Source organism: Bufo bufo, chromosome 3 (assembly GCF_905171765.1).
Source record: "Bufo bufo chromosome 3, aBufBuf1.1, whole genome shotgun sequence".
Lineage (NCBI taxonomy): Eukaryota > Metazoa > Chordata > Amphibia > Anura > Bufonidae > Bufo > Bufo bufo.
The window spans coordinates 91,158,405-91,178,393 of record NC_053391.1 but is presented as its reverse complement, the minus strand read 5'-3'; the positions used below and the strand labels follow the sequence as shown (position 1 = coordinate 91,178,393).

At 45.4% G+C, this 19,989-nt stretch overlaps 1 protein-coding gene across 8 annotated transcripts in view; it reads left to right on the top strand.

Moving 5' to 3' along the window:
- AP1S2 (adaptor related protein complex 1 subunit sigma 2) overlaps positions 1–19,989 on the top strand; it is a 133,556-nt gene that overhangs the window by 70,083 nt on the left and 43,484 nt on the right. For 2 of the 8 annotated variants that reach the window (XM_040423325.1, XM_040423326.1), the window contains one exon: positions 5,486–5,794. The exons of the other annotated variants lie outside the window; for them this stretch is intronic. In XM_040423325.1, coding sequence (XP_040279259.1) covers positions 5,486–5,521 — 36 coding nt within the window. In that variant the 3' untranslated portion in view covers positions 5,522–5,794. Of the gene's footprint in view, positions 1–5,485; positions 5,795–19,989 lie in introns of those variants that run through there. 8 annotated transcript variants of the gene reach the window in all.

The following is a 19,989-nucleotide window of genomic DNA, read 5'->3' as shown; positions in this document are numbered from 1 at the left end:
CTCAGAATCTCCACAGATCAGCTGTTTAAGAAGGCACCAGGGCCCACATTAGCGCTGCGACCTTCCCGCAGCTATGGTTGAGCGGTATACCGGTGTTCACGATATACCGCGGTATTAAAAAAAGGCGATATGGCGATTATCGCTGTTTCCCAATTACCGCAGTATTTTGTGACATCATCGAAGCGGTCATGTGCGCTGACCGCTTCTAAATCTGCGTACGCCCGCCCCTGCACCTTGCATAGCGCTGAGTACAAACACATTACTTCCACTCGTTCCTGGCTCCTTCTTGCTCCGCCTCCCTTATTCAAGTCTCCAGACTCCACCCACCATCTGACATCACCGTCCGTCACCCACCCATGGCGGTTCTATTGTATGTGGCGAACTCTGTGTGAGTACTGCGTGTCTCTGGAGAGACTTTTCCTGTGGCTGCCTCGCTCGTGTGCTCTGATGACGAAATTATAAACGTATTACTTCCCGCAGCGGCCGCCCCCGGCTCTCCTGCCTCCTTGCTCCCATATTCAAATCTCTGCCCACCGACATCTGATGTCAGAATCCCAGCACACAATCGAAGCAGCCGCGGGAAAAGTCTCTCCAGACTCCCTCCGCAGAAGAGTTCGCCACTTCGCCCGACTCCTGGCCTGCGAGGAGTGTCCAGGCAGAGGAACAGGAGTGAGTGAGAGACCCTAAAAAGCATAGAATAGTGTCAGCACATTGATCTATAATAGCAGGCATTAGGGAATAATGAGTGACATGAGCAACAAGAAGACATTACTGTATGTATGGTGGCCTGTGGCCACAAGACTTTATTATAACATCTCCTTGTGGCCCCCTATACAGTATAACATCTCCTTGTGGCCCCCATACAGTATAATCTCTTCTTGTGGCCCCCATACACTATAACGTCTCCTTGTGGCCCCCCCATACAGTATAACATCTCCTTGTGGCCCCCATACAGTATAACATCTCCTTGTGGCCCCCATACAGTATAACGTCTCCTTGTGGCCCCCATACAGTATAACATCTCCTTGGGGCCCCCATACAGTATAATGTCTCCTTGTGTTTTTTCTTTTAAATGGGTATTTATCGCGATATATATCGTTATCGCGATAAATTTCGTAATATCGTTATCGTCTGAATATTTTTGATATCGCCCAACCCTACCCGCAGCTTTGCTTATGCTATGTAACGCTAGCTTCATCTGTCACATGGCCAGGAGCGGACAGGGAAAATAAAGCGGCCCTGGAAAAAAAATTTAAAAATGTAGCCCCATGTTGCAGGCGGCCCCGAATTGACAGAAGGTCAATACCGTAGTGCAGAACAAAATACCGCTCCAGCAGAACCGGGTACCACAGTGCAGCACAAAATTATGCTCACATTAATTAATGCTGAGAGCATCAGATCTTGATGGACCTGGCTGACGGCCCTCTTGGAAGCTTCCCTGTGGGGTCTATGGCCAATCCGCCTATGCACGCGGCCTATGGGCAGCTCAGCTCCATTGAAGTGAATGGGGCTGAGCTGCGATACTAAGCACACCTACTATACAATGTACGGCGCTGTGCTTGGTGAGCTGAGGGAAGGCCGTGGTGTTACAGCGGGAGCCAGAGCCTTCTCAAACGGCTGATCGGAGGGAGTCCCAGATGTTTGACCCCCACCGATTTAGATGCCGATGACCTACCCTCAGGTCAGGCAGTCTGTACTCACGCCTGGCCCTGTCTTGCGGCAGTGTGTTTGGTGCATGAGCGGTACATGGCTGGAGATCGGTGGGCGTATGTACGGCGCAACCGCAGTCCCTGGAGATCTCCATCCATGTGCTGCTCAGGCACCAAACGCTCTGCCGCAAGACTTCAGGTCCAGGCGTGAGTACAGACCGCCTGGCCGTGTCAGTCAAAGAGGTGGGGGGCACGGGCGTCCTAGAAAACGGAGTAAAGCCTCTGGATGCAACGACAATGCCCTTGTTGCACCAATAAGCTAATTTACATAACATAAAAACACTTATTTCTCAGAATTGGAGGCACGAGAAGCGACAAACCGCTTTAGAAACTGGTGACGAGCGCAGATCTAGCGAAGCAGATGGCTTTAGTTACAGGTATGTGATGACAGCTTTCATTTAAAGCTTTGATCACAAGACATAGTAGCTAGGGCCTGGCAAAGGTTAGGTATTGTAGCTTCGTATGGAGCAGAGGACTCTTTGGCAAACCCAAATATATTAGAAGGTAACCTTGGAGAAACCTCTGTGAAGATGGATTGCTGATGTTCCTCAGCCGTCTCCATAGTAAGGGCTGTGAGCCTAAATGAATGATGCCTCTTCTGTTACGTTAGGCAGCGGGTTAACTGGCTATTATCATTGACTCGGATCATTTTCCAGAAGCAGCAGCTTTAGAAAAAACCATCATTATTATGGTAATGGAATGAGCAATGCTATCGTGAATCCAGGAGTGGAAAACAGTTGCACGCCATGTCATCTAGACATAAATGATAGGATTTGTGTGATATATTTCTCATTGCCATATGTTCACGGCTTCTGTCGTTAATTTCTGGTGAAAATTGCCAATAGTGGGAAATCATTGTACGTATCCTATATCTCAACCTTTTGTGATTCCCATCCCAGCTGGCAAGACGTATTGATTTTATGCTATTTATACCTATTTGTACTGACCTTTAGAAAAGTCAGATTTCTTCTTTTTTTATGGTTTCACAGTATATATTGTTTTGTAGAAGAAAACTGTATGTTACAGGCCACCAGCTGCTTGATGGCATCAGAAGATACAGGGATGACATTTCACAGGTTTTCTCTCCTGCCCTTTCATACTTCATCAGCTTTTATTGGCGACCCAATTACCAGTAACTTCATAAAGAGAGATGCAGGGGAACAGAAATGTGTCCTCTCCTTCAGGTAGGATCCCCCGAAGAAAGGGTTAATCTAGTCAAAATTGTTTTCTGACACATTTGTTAAGCAATCTGTGATTGTGGACTACCACTGATATCTAACACAAGCTGAGATTTCCCAAGTGTTTTCAAATGATGACCTGTTTTTTGGACAGGTTATCAGTATCTTATTGGTGAAGGTCCAACACCCAGGACACCCCCCCAATTAGCTGTTTGAGAAAGCACCGGCATCCACAGTAGCGCGGCGGCCTTCTTTGTGCTCACCAAGCAAAGCACTGTGCATTGTATAGCGGCTGTGCTTGGTATCGCAGTTCATCCCCATTCACTTCAATAGGGCTGAGCTGCGCCTAGGCCACGTGACCAATGAATGTGATGTCACATGGCCTAGGAAAAGCTGGAGAAGGCCGCGGCGCTGCTGCCAGTGCTGCTGCCTTCTCAAACAGCTGATCGGCGAGGGTTTCGGTTGCCGGACCACCACAGATCAGATACTGATGACAAATCCAGAAGATAGGTCATCAGTAAAAAAAAATTGAAATAAACACTTGGAAAACCCCTTTTAATTTCTGCTACTAGAAGCCTAAATTTCGGTTTTGGCTTTGTGTCTGTGCCCGACCTCTACTATAATGATTTGTACTCGGATAATGCCATCAGTACAGATCATTACAGCCGATGTCCGGCAGAAACACACAGCATTATAAATCATGATGTCACAGGAGCAGAGATCACTATGAGAAATCACACTTCCACACGCAGTGAACACGCTCCTGTGAAATTGGCGTTACAGAAGAAATGGGAGAACAGAGAGCGCCTTCTCTGACAGACTTGTCAGATTCAGCAACACCAGCAGCTAGGTGAAGGAGACAATCTGCAGAAACTAAATGGAAGGGAAAAGTTGATATTTTTGTATTTCAGAAGCAAGTGAGCCATAAACGAATTCAGTGAAAACTGGCTTACAGATGTATACTCATTGACAAAAAAATAAAATAACGCACCAAGAATTTGTTGGGATCGAATGAAACTTTCTAAGCGTGAATGCAAAGATGATATATGTAAGTAATGACAATATTAGAGCGAGAGGACAAGTTTATTGGTGGAAACTGTACAATTGAAAGGAGGCACTAGGACCCTGTTGGGCCACCTCTAGCCTGGACACAAGATGAGATACTGTTGGGAATGGAGGCTGCTGCACACTCATAGATTGCTAAAGCTGGCATCCCAGCCGGTCCCATAAATGCTCAATTGGTGATAAATATGGCGACCGGATAGGCTAAGGAAGTGTTGCAATCTGGCAGAGACATTCCTGGGAATCCCTTGCTCTGTGTGGGTGAGCATTATCCTGCTGAAAAATTGGTTGTTGGAAGTCATGAGAGGCAACACATGGGGCCACAGCTGGTAGTGTCCCTCGTATCACTACAAGGGGTGACCGAATGTTGTATGTGATGGCTGCCCAGTTGGAGCAGTGTGTCGCTCCACAGCAAAGGCAGTATTAAAGCACTCACCACCAGAGACAGGGGTGTAATGAAGGTGCCATCCGTGTCTATATGGTGGACAGCAAAACTGTGGGAGCTGCTCCTGCTTGTCAGCTGATCAAATGATCCTCTCAACTGGTGGCCTGTCTGGCCCGACTGGAGCCTGTTCACTGTCTATGTGCTCTCATTTAACCACTGCTCCAAACACCTAATAGCTAGATCAGAACAGCCTGCCAATTTGTTAAAATGACCAGCCTGCTTTTCTCAGTCTCAAAGACTGTCAGCTGTAGAGGCATGTCTAGCAGTCATTCGTCTCTCTCACCAGAAGGTACACTACCTAAAAGTAGCCTCTGAGAGCCTGTGGGGGAAGCACTTTTACACCCTTTTGTGGCAACATCCAGTGTCTAACCACACCACACCTGTAATCACTTACATATTTGCCTGATATATAACTGCTTGACAAGTTTTGCAGCAGTCTGAAGTTTTTACTTTATTGCCCTTGTCAGTTTTGTAACAGTTCAACAGTCAATTCAGCGCGGCTACATCCGCAAATGAAGCTTCTATTAAAAAAAAAGGCACCTTCATATGCCGTGGTAATGATAGAAAAGTACACCATGTTTTCTGTATTGCATTTGCACAGTAGCATGGACACTCAGTTTACTTTTATCCTATATATACCTTACGTACGTTTGTAATCCTTATGCTAGGGATATATAATTTGCAGTTATAACGTGTTTAGGAAAGGGAGTGTTCATGAAATCCAGGATATGTGAAGACGTTGCGGTGTCTGGACGTGTGGCCAAAGCGCAGCAACATTTGGTCACCAAAGACCACACAGTTTTGCAAGTAAAACTGAGGTTTTACCTTTGGGATGGTGAGGCCATTGGTCATCGCATGTTCGGCCAAACACGTCTGCCCATATCCTAACACCTCTTGTTAATCAAACCTATTAACATCAATCAATCAATCAAATGAACTTAACCCTTTCTCCTCAATCATAAAGTGCTGCTGGCTCATCCAGTAGCCACTAATGATTCATAGTGTCCCAGTGATTTTCTTTCGGCAAGTCTTTAGCTGTGTATCATTCGCCCCTGAGTGATCTTGAATTTGAACTTGCATTTCTTTTGTAGCCCCGACATGAGTACTTTAATGTGCCAGTGTATTAAATGACCGCACTCCTCATGCATGCAGAGTATCAGACGACTTTGAATGGGATTCATCTTGTCCTTGAAATGGTGAAAACATCCGTCTAGCTGAGAGCAGTATTTCTTATTTTTATATGTTCTTTGTTTCTTTGTGCATTTGTTTAATCTGTAATTGAATGAACCCGTGTGTTGTATTTTCTGCTATTGTGTTACCCGTTGCTTAACTTCATACCGGTATATTTCATTGATTCAACAAAAAGTTAATTTATAATATAGTTCAAAGCATTTAGTTATTTTTGTCTTTACTGTTGTGCGTTTTTTTTAAATATATATATTTATACCTGTGTGTGTCTATATATGTATGTATTTTTTTTTGTGTGTATGTCCGCTAAAGGAATCCCCACCGTCGCATTTACAATCACAAATTTTGCACACAGGTACATCAGGTGTCCGGGAAGGTTTTAGACCGGGTCTCAGCTCTCTAAGACGTACCGTTCCTGAGATGTTCCCAAATAATGCACATATGGCACATCCCATTACTTACATTAGCCAATAGAAGCCTGCAGGTCTTTCTCTTCATATCCCAACTCCCATACACACGGTCACATGTCCCTTATCAGCCAATAGAAGCTCGCAGGCCCTTTGTCTCCACATACACACAGTTTTACACCAGGTTTCCATAACAACCCAGCCATTTTTCTTCACTGCTGTAGGTCAGCTTTAAAGGGGCAGGGCGCTGGGGATGACACTATTAAGGGAGCAGAGTGCTGTGGAGTTCACAGTTCAGGGGACAGGTACGGTGGCCATTCAGGCCACCCTCAAAAGACTGACTTAGAAACCCTGCCCCAATAAGCCACGCCTCTGAGCCAGTTAGGCCACGCCCCTCCCACTCCGCAGCGGACGGGGATTGAAAAAATTTAAGTAAAACGAAACTTCTGTCAGCTGCAGGGGTGAGAGGGACGGTGACTTTCTCCCTGCAGCTCACACTCAGTCAGCACAATGCTGCTGCCTGAGAGTGAGCTGTTCAAAAGGCATCCCTGCGTCCGTCCAGATCCTGTGTAGGACAGAGGCCAGGGGGTCTGAAAGCCGGACTGTCCGGCCTAAAACCGGACCTCTAGCTACCATAGGGGAAGACTGCTGTGGAGGTCACAGTTAAGGGGACGGTCCGCTATGGAGGTCAGTGTTAAGGGGCAGATTGCTGTAGAGGCCACTGTTAAGGGGGCGGGGTGTTGTGGAAATCACTGTTAAGGAGATGGGGTACTGTGGAGGTCACTAATAAAAGGGGTGGCCGCTGTGGGGTCACTGTTAAAGGGGCGGGCACTGTGAAGGTCTCTGTTAAGGGAGTAGGGAACGATGGAGGTCATAGTTAAGGGGACGGTTCGCTATGAAGGTCAGTGTTAAGGGGCGGGGTGCTGTAGAGCTCACTGTTAAGGGGGTGGGGTGTTGTGGATGTCACATTTTAAGGGAATGAAGGTCTGTGGAGGTCACTGTTAAAGGGGCGGGGTACAGTGGAGGTCACTGTTAAGGGAGCGGGTACTGTGGCAGTCACTGTTAATGGGGCAGTCGCTGTGGAGGTCTCTGTTAACCACTTCACATCCGCCCATAGGATATAAACGTCCTATGGGTGGATGTTTAACTCTGAATGGATGTTCTGGAACTTCCATTCAGAGATCGCAGCTGCACGCTAATCGTGCAGCTGCAGAGCGGGTTGCCCGCTGTCAGTGACAGTCAGTGACAGTAGGGCAACGCAGAGAGAAGGCAGGGACAGTTCCCAGGTGTCCCTGCCTTCTAGATCGCTGCATACACAGTGCTCACCGAGCGCTGTGTATACAGAGCAGGAAGCTCTGGGAGAGTGCAGGAGCTGTCGGGTCTTCCATAGACCACGATCAGCCCTGCACTGAGGCTGTACAGCACAGTATAGTGCTGTGCAGCCTCTCTGGAGGGTGTATTTACCCTGTAACGGAGGCTACTATGTCAGCCCCAGTTACAGGAGAAGTCGATAGTGAATTTTTTTTTTTTTAGGAAGTCAAATGTCCCCCAGAGGTCTTGTAAGACCTTATGGGGGACACAAAGTTTCACATGTAAAAAAAAAAAATCCCCAAATAAGTAATTCAAAAATAGGAAAAAATTTAGAAAATAGACATATTTGGTATTACCGCATCCGTGACGGCCGGCTCTTTAAATATATCACATGATCCACCCTGTCTGATAAATGCCATTAAAAATAAAAACCTGTGTCAAAAAAAGCAATTTTTGTCACCTTACATCACAAAAAGTGCAACACGAAGTGATCAAAAAGGCATATGTCCCACAAAATGGTACCAATAAAGCAGTCACCTCATCGCGTAAAAAATGAGCCCCTACATAAGAAAATCACTAAAAATAAAAAAATAAATATAGCTCTCAGAACATGGAGACCTTAAAACATCATTTTTTGTTTCAAATATGCTATTATTGTGTTAAAGTGAAATAAAAAAAACTAGACATATTGGGTATCGCCGCAACCGTAACAACCATCTCTATAAAAATATCACATGACCCAACCCCTCAGGTGAACGCCATAAAAAATAAAATAAATAGAAACAGTGCCACAAAAAACCTTACATCACAAATAGTGTAATAGCAAGCGATCAAAAAGGCACATGCCCCCCAAAATAGTACCAATCTAACAGTCACCTCATCCCGCAAAAAATGAGCCCCTACTTAAGACAATCGCCCAAAAAATAAAAAAAACTATGGCTTAGAATATGGAGACACTGAAATATATATTTTTTTGCTTAAAAAATGCTGTTATTGTGTAAAAAAGTTAATAAAAAAGTATACATATTAGGTATCGCCGCGTCTGTAAGAACCTGCTCTATCAAAATATCACATGACCTAACCTCTCAGATGAACACCGTAAATTTTTTTTAAAAAAAGTGTGTCAAAAAAGCAATTTTTTGTCACCTTACATCACAAAAAGTGTAATACCAAGTGATCAAAAAGTCATATGGATCCTAAAATAGTACTAATCAAACCGTCGTCTCTTACCGAAAAGAAATGAGCCCCTACATAAGACAATCGCCCAAAAAATAAAAATAAATATGGCTTTCAGAATGTGGAGACACAAAAAAAATTATAAAAAAATAAATGGTTTATTATGTAAAACTGAAATAAACAACCAAAAAAAGTCATATTTGGTATTGTCGCATCCGTAGCAACATGCACTATAAAAATAAAAACGGTGCCAAAACAGCTATTTTTTGTTACCTTGCCTCACAAAAAGTGTAATATAGAGCAACCAAAAATCATATGTACTCTAAAATACTACCAACAAAACTGCCACCTTATCCCGTAGTTTCCAAAATATGGGGTCACTTTTTGGAAGTTTCTACTCTAGGGGTGCATCAGGGGGTCTTCAAATGTGACATGGTGTCAAAAAACCAGTCCAGCAAAATCTTCCTTCCAAAAACCACATGGCGTTCCTTTCCTTCTGCGTCCTGCCGTGTGCCCGTACAGAAGTTTATGACCACACATGGGGTGTTTCTGTAAACTACAGAATCAGGGCAATGAATATTGATTTTTGTTTGGCTGTTAACCCTTGCTTTGTTACTGGAAAAATGGATTAAAATGGAAAATTTGCCAAAAAAGTGAAATTCAAAAATTTCATCTTAATTTTCCATTATTTTTCACCTAAAGGATTAACAAAGTTTGTAAAATCAGTTTTGAATACCTTGAGGGGTGTAGTTTCTTGAAATGGGTTCACTTTTTTGGAGTTTCTACTCCAGGGGTGCATCAGGGGGTCTTCAAAATCTGCCTTCCAAAAAACATATGGCGCTCCTTTCCTACTGGGCCCTGCTGTGTGGCCATACAGCAGTTTACGACCACATATAGGTTGTCTCTGTAAACTAAAGAATCAGGGCAATAAGTATTGGGTTTTGTTTGGTTGTTAACTAGGGATCGACCGATTATCGGTTTTACCGATATTATCGGCCGATATTCAGGATTTTGACAGTTATCGGTATCAGCATCTATTTTGCCGATATACCGATAACGTATTGGGAACACAGAACCGCTGCTCTCAGCGCTCTCTGTGTTCCCTCAGCAGCACAGGGGAGAAGGAAGCAGTGTCTCCTCCCCCTGTGCTGCCGCCAATTAGAGGAGAGAGGACAAAAGAAGGGGAGGGGCTGTGGCCACCGCTCCACCAATGAAGATAAGTCTTTCATTAATTCATATACAGGAGGCGGGAGCTAGCTGCAGAATCACATAGCCGGCTCCCGACTTCTATGAGCGGTAGCTGCGATCTGCGGTAGTTAACCCCTTAGGTGCCGCGGATCGCAGCTACCGCTCATAGAGGTCGGGAGCCGGCTATGTGATTCTGCAGCCAGCTCCCGCCTCCTGTATATGAATTAATGAGAGATTTATCTTCATTGGTGGCACAGTGCGCCCCCCCCCCCAAGCCCCCCAGTATTAAAAACGTTGGTGGCGCAGTGCGCCCCCCCCCCCCCAGCCCCCCCCCCCCCCCCCCCCCCCCCGTATTAATCATTGGTGGCAGTGGCCACAGGGTCCCCTCTCCCCTCCTCCTCCGATCGGAGCCCCAGCTGTGTAATCCTGGGGCTCTGATCGGTTACCATGGCAGCCAGGACGCTATTGAAGCCCTGGCTGCCATGTTCATCTCCATGCTGCTGTGTGCACAAAGCCCAGAGCAGCAGGGACAGTGTGAGATCCTATTCACCCTGATAGAGATAGAGATCTATCAGGGTGAATAGGACAAGGGTTCTAGTCCCTAAGGGGGCTAAAAGTTAGTAAAAAAAAAAAAAAAAACACAAAAATATTAAGTATAAATGAAAAAGAAAAGAAAGATTTACAAAAAAAATAATACACGTTAACAATAAACATATTAATTTTCAGCAGATTTGTGTAGGAATTTTTTTTTTTTTTTTAAATGAAAATTCCCAGAATATCGGTATAAGTTATCGGCTATCGGCCTGAAAGTTCACAAATTATCGGTATCGGCCCTAAAAAATCAATATCGGTCGATCCCTACTGTTAACCCTTTCTTTATTACTGGAAAAAAATGGATTAAAATGGAAAATTTGCTAAAATATAGAAATTCTGAAATTTCATCTCCATATTCCATTAACTCTTGTGGAACACCTAAAGGGTTTCCAAAGTTTGTAAAATAAGTTTTGAATACTTTGAGGGGTGTATTTTCCAAAATGGGTCACTTTTCTGGAGTTTCTACTCTAGAGGTGCATCAGGGGACTTCAAATGGGACAAGGTGTCAAAAAACCAGTCCAGCAAAATCAGCCTTCCAAAAACCATATGGCGTTCCTTTACTTCTGCGGCCTGCCGTGTAGCCATACAGCAGTTTTACGACCACATATGGGGTGTTTCTGTAAACTACAGAATCAGGGCAATAAATATTGAGTTTTGTTTGGCTGTTAACCCTTGCTTTGTTACTGGAAAAAATTGATTAAAATGGAAAATTTGCCAAAAAATAGAAATTCTGAAATGTTATCTCCATATTCCATTAACTCTTGTGGAACACCTAAAGGGTTACTAAAGTTTGTAAAATCTGTTTTTAAATACCTTGAGGGGTGTTGTTTCTATCATGGGGTAATTTTTGGGTGGTTTTTATTATGTAAGCCTCACAAAGTGACTTCAGACCTGAACTCGTCCTTAAAAAGTGGGTTTTGGAAATTTTCCGAAAAAATGTCAAGATTTGCTTCTCAACTTCTAAGCCTTCTAATGTCCCCAAAAAATAAAATGACATTCACAAAATGATCCTAACATGAAGTAGACATATGGGGAATGTAAAGTAACTATTTTTGGAGGTATTACTATCTATTATAAAAGTAGAGAAATTGAAATTTGCAAATTGTTCCAAGTTTTTGGTAAATTTTTTTTTTTTTTTTTACATAAAAAATAAATAAAAATTTGATTCAATTTTACCACTGTCATCAAGTACAATATGTCACGAGAAAACAATCTCAGAATGGCCTGGATAAGTTTTAAAGTTATCACCACATAAAGTGACACGTCAGATTTGCAAAAAATGGCTCTGTCAGGAAGGGGGAAATGGCCCGGATGTGAAGTGGTTAAGGGGGCTGGGAATGGTGGAGGTCAGTTAAGGGGACTGTAACCTATAGTCAGTGTTAAGGGGCGGGTGCTGTAGAGTTCACTGTTAAGCGGGCGGGCCCCTGTGGAGGTCACTGTCAAGGGGGTGGGGTGCTGTGAAACTCACTGTTAAAGGGGCAGGCTGCTGTAAAGGTCAAAATTAAGGGGGTGGGCTGCTGTGGAGGTCCCATTTTAAGGAGATGGGGCACTGTGGGGGTGGGGGGTCAGTTCTAAGAGGTGGGGGGCTGTGGATGTCACTGTTATAGTGGATACTGTTGTCATCTTTTAACGACACACACAAACATTAAATTAAATAGATTAAATATACCCCTGAGAAGCCGGGTCCTTCTGTTAAAATATATATATGTACACAGTCAGGTCCATAAATATTGGGACACTGACACAATTCTAACATTTTTGGCTCTATACACCACCACAATGTATTTGAAATGAAACGAACAAGATGTGCTTTAACTTCAGACTGTCAGCTTTAATTTGAGGGTATTTACATCCAAATCAGGTGAACGGTGTAAATACCCTCAAATTAAGGCCTCCTGCACACGAACGTATTTTTTTGCGGTCCGCAAAAACGGGTCCCGTTTTTCCGTGATCCGTGACCGTTTTTTCGTCCGTGGGTCTTCCTTCATTTTTGGAGGATCCACGGACATGAAAAAAAAGTCGTTTTGGTGTCCGCCTGGCCGTGCGGAGCCAAACGGATCCGTCCTGAATTACAATGCAAGTCAATGGGGACGGATCCGTTTGACGTTGACACAATATGGTGCCATTTCAAACGGATCCGTCCCTATTGACTTTCAATGTAAAGTCTGGAGTCCCTTTTATACCATCGGATCAGAGTTTTCTCCAATCCGATGGTATATTTTAACTTGAAGCGTCCCCATCACCATGGGAACACCTCTATGTTAGAATATACTGTCGGATATGAGTTAGATCGTGAAACCTCATTTCCGACAGTATATTCTAACACAGAGGCGTTCCCATGGTGATGGGGACGCTTCTAGTTAGAATATACTACAAACTGTGTACATGACTGCCCCCTGCTGCCTAGCAGCATCCGATCTCTTACAGGGGGCCGTGATCAGCACAATTAACCCCTCAGGTGCCGCACCTGAAGGGGTTAATTGTACTATCATATCCCCCTGTAAGAGATCAGGGCTGCCAGGCAGCAGGGGGCAGACCCCCCCCCCCCCTCCCCAGTTTGAATATCATTGGTGGCCAGTGCGGCCCCCCCCTTCCTCCCTCTATTGTAATAAATCGTTGGTGGCACAGTGTGCGCCCCCCATCGCCCCCCCCTCCCTCTATAGCATTAACAACATTGGTGGCCAGTGTGCGGCCTCCCATCTACCCCCCCCCCCCCCCCCCCGATCATTGGTGGCAGCGGGTTACTAGCAATAGTACAATAGTAAAAGATTCATACTTACCTGGGAGCTGCGATCTCTGCGTCCGGCCGGGAGCTCCTCCTACTGGTAAGTGACAGTTCATTTAGCAATGCGCCGCACAGACCTGTCACTTACAAGTAGGTGGAGCTCCTGGCCGGACACGAACATCGCAGCAGCCGGTAAGTATGAATTTTCTACTATTGTACTATTGCTAAGTAACCATGGCAACCAGGACTGTAGTAGCGTCCATGTTGCCATGGTTACCGATCGGAGCCCCAGCGATTAAACTGGGACTCCGATCGGAACTCCGCTGCCACCAATGATGGGGGGAAGGGGGGGGAGATGGGAGGCCGCACACTGGCCACCAATGTTGTTAATGCTATAGAGGGAGGGGGGGGCCGATGGGGGGCGCACACTGTGCCACCAACGAATTATTACAATGGAGGGGGGGGGGCGCACACTGTGCCACCAACGGATTATTACAATAGAGGGAGGGGGGGGGGGCGCACACTGTGCCACCAACGAATTATTACAATAGAGGGAGGGGGGGGGGCCGCACTGGCCACCAACCTATTATTACAATAGAGGGGGGGGGGGGGCCGCACTGGCCACCAATGATATTCAAACTGGGGAGGGGGGGAGGGTCTGCCCCCTGCTGCCTGGCAGCCCTGATCTCTTACAGGGGGCCGTGATCAGCAAAATTAACCCCTTCAGGTGCCGCACCTGAAGGGGTTAATTGTGCTGATCACGGCCCCCTGTAAGAGATCGGGTGCTGCCAGGCAGCAGGGGGCAGTCTTGTACACAGTTTGTAGTGTATTCTAACTAGAAGCGTCCCCATCACCATGGGAACGCTTCTGTGTTAGAATATACTGTCGGTTCTGAGTTTTCACGAAGTGAAAACTCAGCTTTGAAAAAGCTTTTAAGCAGACGGATCTTCGGATCCGTCTGTATAAAAACTAACCTACGGCCACGGATCACGGACACGGATGCCAATCTTGTGTGCATCCGTGTTCTTTCACGGACCCATTGACTTGAATGGGTCCGTGAACCGTTGGCCGTGAAAAAAATAGGACAGGTCATATTTTTTTCACGGCCAGGATACACGGATCACGGATGCGGCTGCAAAACGGTGCATTTTCCGATTTTTCCACGGACCCATTAAAAGTCAATGGGTCCGCGAAAAAAAACGGAAAACGGCACAACGGCCACAGGTGCACACAACGGTCGTGTGCATGAGGCCTAAAGCTGACAGTCTGCAGTTAAAGCACATCTTTTTTGTTTCATTTCAAATCCATTGTGGTGGTGTATAGAGCCCAAAATGTTAGAATTGTGTCGATGTCCCAATATTTATGGACCTGGCTGTGTGTATGTGTGTGTGTGTGTGTGTATATATATATATATATATATATATATATATATATATACATACATAGATATACACACTACTCACAAAAAGTTAGGGATATTTGGCTTTTGGGTGAAATTTATGGAAAATGTAAAAAGTTCACACTACAGTGATATTCTCTTATGAAAGTAGGTAATTTAAGTAGAAGCAGCAATGGTGATTTTCCTCATCTCAAACAATTTATTGAAACAAGAGCCAACAACAGTGCTGGGTATACCCCCACAAAAATGTCACTGTCTCAATAACTTGAGCATCAATTACAGCTTGACAATGGCGTCTCATGCTGTTCACAAGTCAACTTATTGTCTGCTGAGGCATGGCATCCCAATCTTCTTGAAGGTCGGGCCTCAGGTCATTGAGGTTCTGGGGTACAGAGTTATGAGCCTCTACATGGCAACTTAGCTGCTCCCATAGGTTTTCAATGAGATCCAGGTCTGGAAAAAGTGCAGGCCACTCCATATGAGGTACTCCAGTCTCCAGCAGCCGTTCCCTAATGATGCGACCTCGATGAGCTGGCGCATTGTCGTCCATGAAGATGAATTTAGACCTGTGTTGTTCATGCAGAGGCACAATGACTAGATCAATGATGTTCAAGTAGTATGGGCTTGTCACTGTACCATTCACAAAGTGTAGGGCAGTTCTGTATTGACTTGACACACCTGCCACACTGTAACATCGCCACCACCAAAGGCTCATCTGGTGACAACAGTGGCTGATGCATAGCGTTCTCCTTTACGTCTCCAAAATCGTGAACAGCACTGAAGCCTACTGGTCCTGGTCATTGGCTAGGGAGCATAGATGCTCCCTAGCCAATGCAAGACGATGACGCCTGTGCCTGGTGGTGTGCTCAGGTACCACGTTAAAGTAAACGGTTTCAAATGGTCTGACGTAATGGGTGCCTCTCACCTCGCTTAAATGTGCCTGGAGTTGTGTGGCATTCATCATCTGGTTCCGCAGGGCATTGTTCACAATAAAGCAGTCATCAGTTTGGATTATGGCCAAAGGACGTCCACTTCTATGCCTTCCAGTCTCTCTTTATCTCTGTTGCAACCTGCTGATGACACTCAGTGACACTTTAAGCTCAGTGGCCACTGCCGTCTGAGAACATCCTGCTTGAAGCCTCGCAATGGTGAGGTACTGTTGATCAATTGTTAGGTGTCCTTATGGTCTCATGATATCGAAATGTGAACAGCATAATGAGGAGGACTGTTTAAATACCAATTCTAACTGAACTAGGAAATTTATTGGGCGATTCATGGATCAAACACCTGTATTGAATTTTGCCATTAACCACCTCATCCCCCATAGCTTAAACACCCTGAAAGACCAGGCCAAATTCTGTAAAAAATGGCCGGTGAAATCCGAAAGGTGCTCTTTGGAATGTGGGCCCCTTTGCCCACCTAGGCTGCAAAAAAGTGCCACACATGTGGTATCTCCGTATTCAGGAGAAGTTGGGGAATGTGTTTTGGGGTGTCATTTTACATATACCCATGCTGGGTGAGAGAAAAATATCTTGGCAAAAGACAACTTTTCCCATTTTTTTATACAAAGTTGTCTTTTGCCAAGATATTTCTCTCACCCAGCATGGGTATATGTAAAATGACACCCCAAAACACATTCCCCAACTTCTCCTGAATACGGAGATACCACATGTGTGACACTTTTTTGCAGCCTAGGTGGGCAAAGGGGCCCACATTCCAAAGAGCACCTTTCGGATTTCACCGGCCATTTTTTACAGAATTTGATTTCAAACTCCTTACCACACATTTGGGCCCCTAGAATGCCAGGGCAGTATAACTACCCCACAAGTGACCCCATTTTGGAAAGAAGACACCCCAAGGTATTCGCTGATGGGCATAGTGAGTTCATGGAAGTTTTTATTTTTTGTCACAAGTTAGTGGAATATGAGACTTTGTAAGAAAAAAAAAATTTAAAAAATCATCATTTTCCACTAACTTGTGACAAAAAATATAAAATTCTAGGAACTCGCCATGCCCCTCACGGAATACCTTGGGGTGTCTTCTTTCCAAAATGGGGTCACTTGTGGGGTAGTTATACTGCCCTGGCATTTTCCAGGGGCCCTAATGTGTGGTAAGTAGGTAAATGACCTGTGAAATCCTAAAGGTGCTCTTTGGAATGTGGGCCCCTTTGCCCACCTAGGCTGCAAAAAAGTGTCACACATGTAGTATCTCCGTATTCAGGAGAAGTTGGGGAATGTGTTTTGGGGTGTCATTTTACATATACCCATGCTGGGTGAGAGAAATATCTTGGCAAATGACAACTTTTCCCATTTTTTTATACAAAGTTGGCATTTGACCAAGATATTTCTCTCACCCAGCATGGGTATATGTAAAATGACACCCCAAAACACATTCCCCAACTTCTCCTGAGTACGGCGATACCAGATGTGTGACACTTTTTTGCAGCCTAGATGCGCAAAGGTGCCCAAATTCCTTTTAGGAGGGCATTTTTAGACATTTGGATACCAGGCTTCTTCTCACGCTTTGGGGCCCCTAAAATGGCAGGGCAGTATAAATACCCCACATGTGACCCCATTTTGGAAAGAAGACACCCCAAGGTATTCAATGAGGGGCATGGCGAGTTCATAGAAATTTTTTTTTTTTTGGCACAAGTTAGCGGAAATTGATATTTATTTATTTTTTCTCACAAAGTCTCCCTTTCCGCTAACTTGGGACAAAAATTTCAATCTTTCATGGACTCAATATGCCCCTCACGGAATACCTGGGGGTGTCTTCTTTCCGAAATGGGGTCACATGTGGGGTATTTATACTGCCCTGGCATTCTATTGGCCCTAAAGCATGAGAAGAAGTCTGGAATATAAATGTCTAAAAAATTTTACGCATTTGGATTCCGTGAGGGGTACGGTGAGTTCATGTGAGATTTTATTTTTTGTCACAAGTTAGTGGAATATGAGACTTTGTAAGAAAAAAAATAATAATTTCCGCTAACTTGGGCCAAAAAAATGTCTGAATGGAGCCTTACAGGGGGGTGATCAATGACAGGGGGGTGATCAATGACAGGGGGGTCATCAATGACAGGGGGGTGATCAGGGAGTCTATATGGGGTGATCACCCCCCTGTCATTGATCACCCCCCTATAAGGCTCCATCCAGATGTCCGTATGTGTTTTGCGGATCCGATCCATGTATCAGTGGATCCGTAAATATCATACGGACATCTGAATGCAGCCTGACAGGGGGGTGATCAATGACAGGGGGGTGATCAGGGAGCCTATATGGGGTGATCACCCCCCTGTCATTGATCACCCCCCTATAAGGCTCCATTCAGATGTCCGTATGTGTTTTGCGGATCCGATCCATGTATCAGTGGATCCGTAAAAATCATACGGACATCTGAATGCAGCATGACAGGGGGGTGATCAATGACAGGGGGGTGATCAGGGAGTCTATATGGGTTGATCACCCCCCTATAAGGCTCCATCCAGATGTCCGTATGTGTTTTGCGGATCCGATCCATGTATCAGTGGATCCGTAAATATCATACGGACATCTGAATGCAGCCTGACAGGGGGGTGATCAATGACAGGGGGGTGATCAGGGAGCCTATATGGGGTGATTACCCCCCTGTCATTGATCACCCCCCTATAAGGCTCCATTCAGATGTCCGTATGTGTTTTGCGGATCCGATCCATGTATCAGTGGATCCGTAAATATCATACGGACATCTGAATGCAGCCTGACAGGGGGGTGATCAATGACAGGGGGGTGATCAGGGAGTCTATATGGGTTGATCACCCCCCTATAAGGCTCCATCCAGATGTCCGTATGTGTTTTGCGGATCCGATCCATGTATCAGTGGATCCGTAAATATCATACGGACATCTGAATGCAGCCTGACAGGGGGGTGATCAATGACAGGGGGGTGATCAGGGAGCCTATATGGGGTGATCACCCCCCTGTCATTGATCACCCCCCTATAAGGCTCCATTCAGATGTCCGTATGTGTTTTGCGGATCCGATCCATGTATCAGTGGATCCGTAAAAATCATACGGACATCTGAATGCAGCATGACAGGGGGGTGATCAATGACAGGGGGGTGATCAGGGAGTCTATATGGGTTGATCACCCCCCTATAAGGCTCCATCCAGATGTCCGTATGTGTTTTGCGGATCCGATCCATGTATCAGTGGATCCGTAAATATCATACGGACATCTGAATGCAGCCTGACAGGGGGGTGATCAATGACAGGGGGGTGATCAGGGAGCCTATATGGGGTGATTACCCCCCTGTCATTGATCACCCCCCTATAAGGCTCCATTCAGATGTCCGTATGTGTTTTGCGGATCCGATCCATGTATCAGTGGATCCGTAAAAATCATACGGACATCTGAATGCAGCCTTACAGGGGGGTGATCAATGACAGGGGGGTGATCAGGGAGTCTATAAGATGGGGTGATCACCTCCGTCATTGATCACTCCTCTGTAAGGCTCCATTCAGATGTCCGTATGATTTTTACAGATCCACTGATACATGGATCGGATCCGCAAAACACATACGGACATCTGAATGGAGCCTTACAGGGGGTTATCAATGACAGGGGGGTGATCAGGGAGTCTATATGGGGTGATCTGGGGTGATCAGGGGTTAATAAGTGACGGGGGGGTGTAGTGTAGTGTAGTGTAGTGGTGGTTGGTGCTACTTTACTGAGCTACCTGTGTCCTCTGGTGGTCGATCCAAACAAAGGGGACCACCAGAGGACCAGGTAGCAGGTATATTAGACGCTGTTATCATAACAGCGTCTAATATACCTGTTAGGGGTTAAAAAAATCACATCTCCAGCCTGCCAGCGAACGATCGCCACTGGCAGGCTGGAGATCCACTCTCTTACCTTCCGTTCCTGTGAGCGCGCGCTCACAGGAAATCTCGCGTCTCGCGAGATGACGCACGGATGCGTCCAGGAGGAATGAATCAACCACCTTCCGGACGCATCCGTGCGTTAGGCGGTCGGGAGGTGGTTAAGCTCCTTGTTGTAGTACATCAAGTGCAAAAAGTACTGAAACATTGGACATGTGCATTCAAAAGTTTAGAGAAGGTCACATTAAGTCCACCTGTGAAGGTTAGAGTGCACAAACCAAATATCCCTAACTTTTTGTGAGTAGTGTGTGTGTGTGTGTGTATATATATATATATATATATATATATATATATACACACTCACCTAAAGAATTATTAGGAACACCATACTAACACGGTGTTGGACCCCCTTTTGCCTTCAGAACTGCCTTAATTCTACGTGGCTTGATTCAACAAGGTGCTGATAGCATTCTTTAGAAATGTTGGCCCATATTGATAGGATAGCATCTTGCAGTTGATGGAGACTTGAGGGATGCACATCCAGGGCACGAAGCTCCCGTTCCACCACATCCCAAAGATGCTCTATTGGGTTGAGATCTGGTGACTGTGGGGGCCATTTTAGTACAGTGAACTCATTGTCATGTTCAAGAAACCAATTTGAAATGATTCGAGCTTTGTGACATGGTGCATTATCCTGCAGGAAGTAGCCATCAGAGGATGGATACATGGTCTCATTCTGTTTACGCCAAAT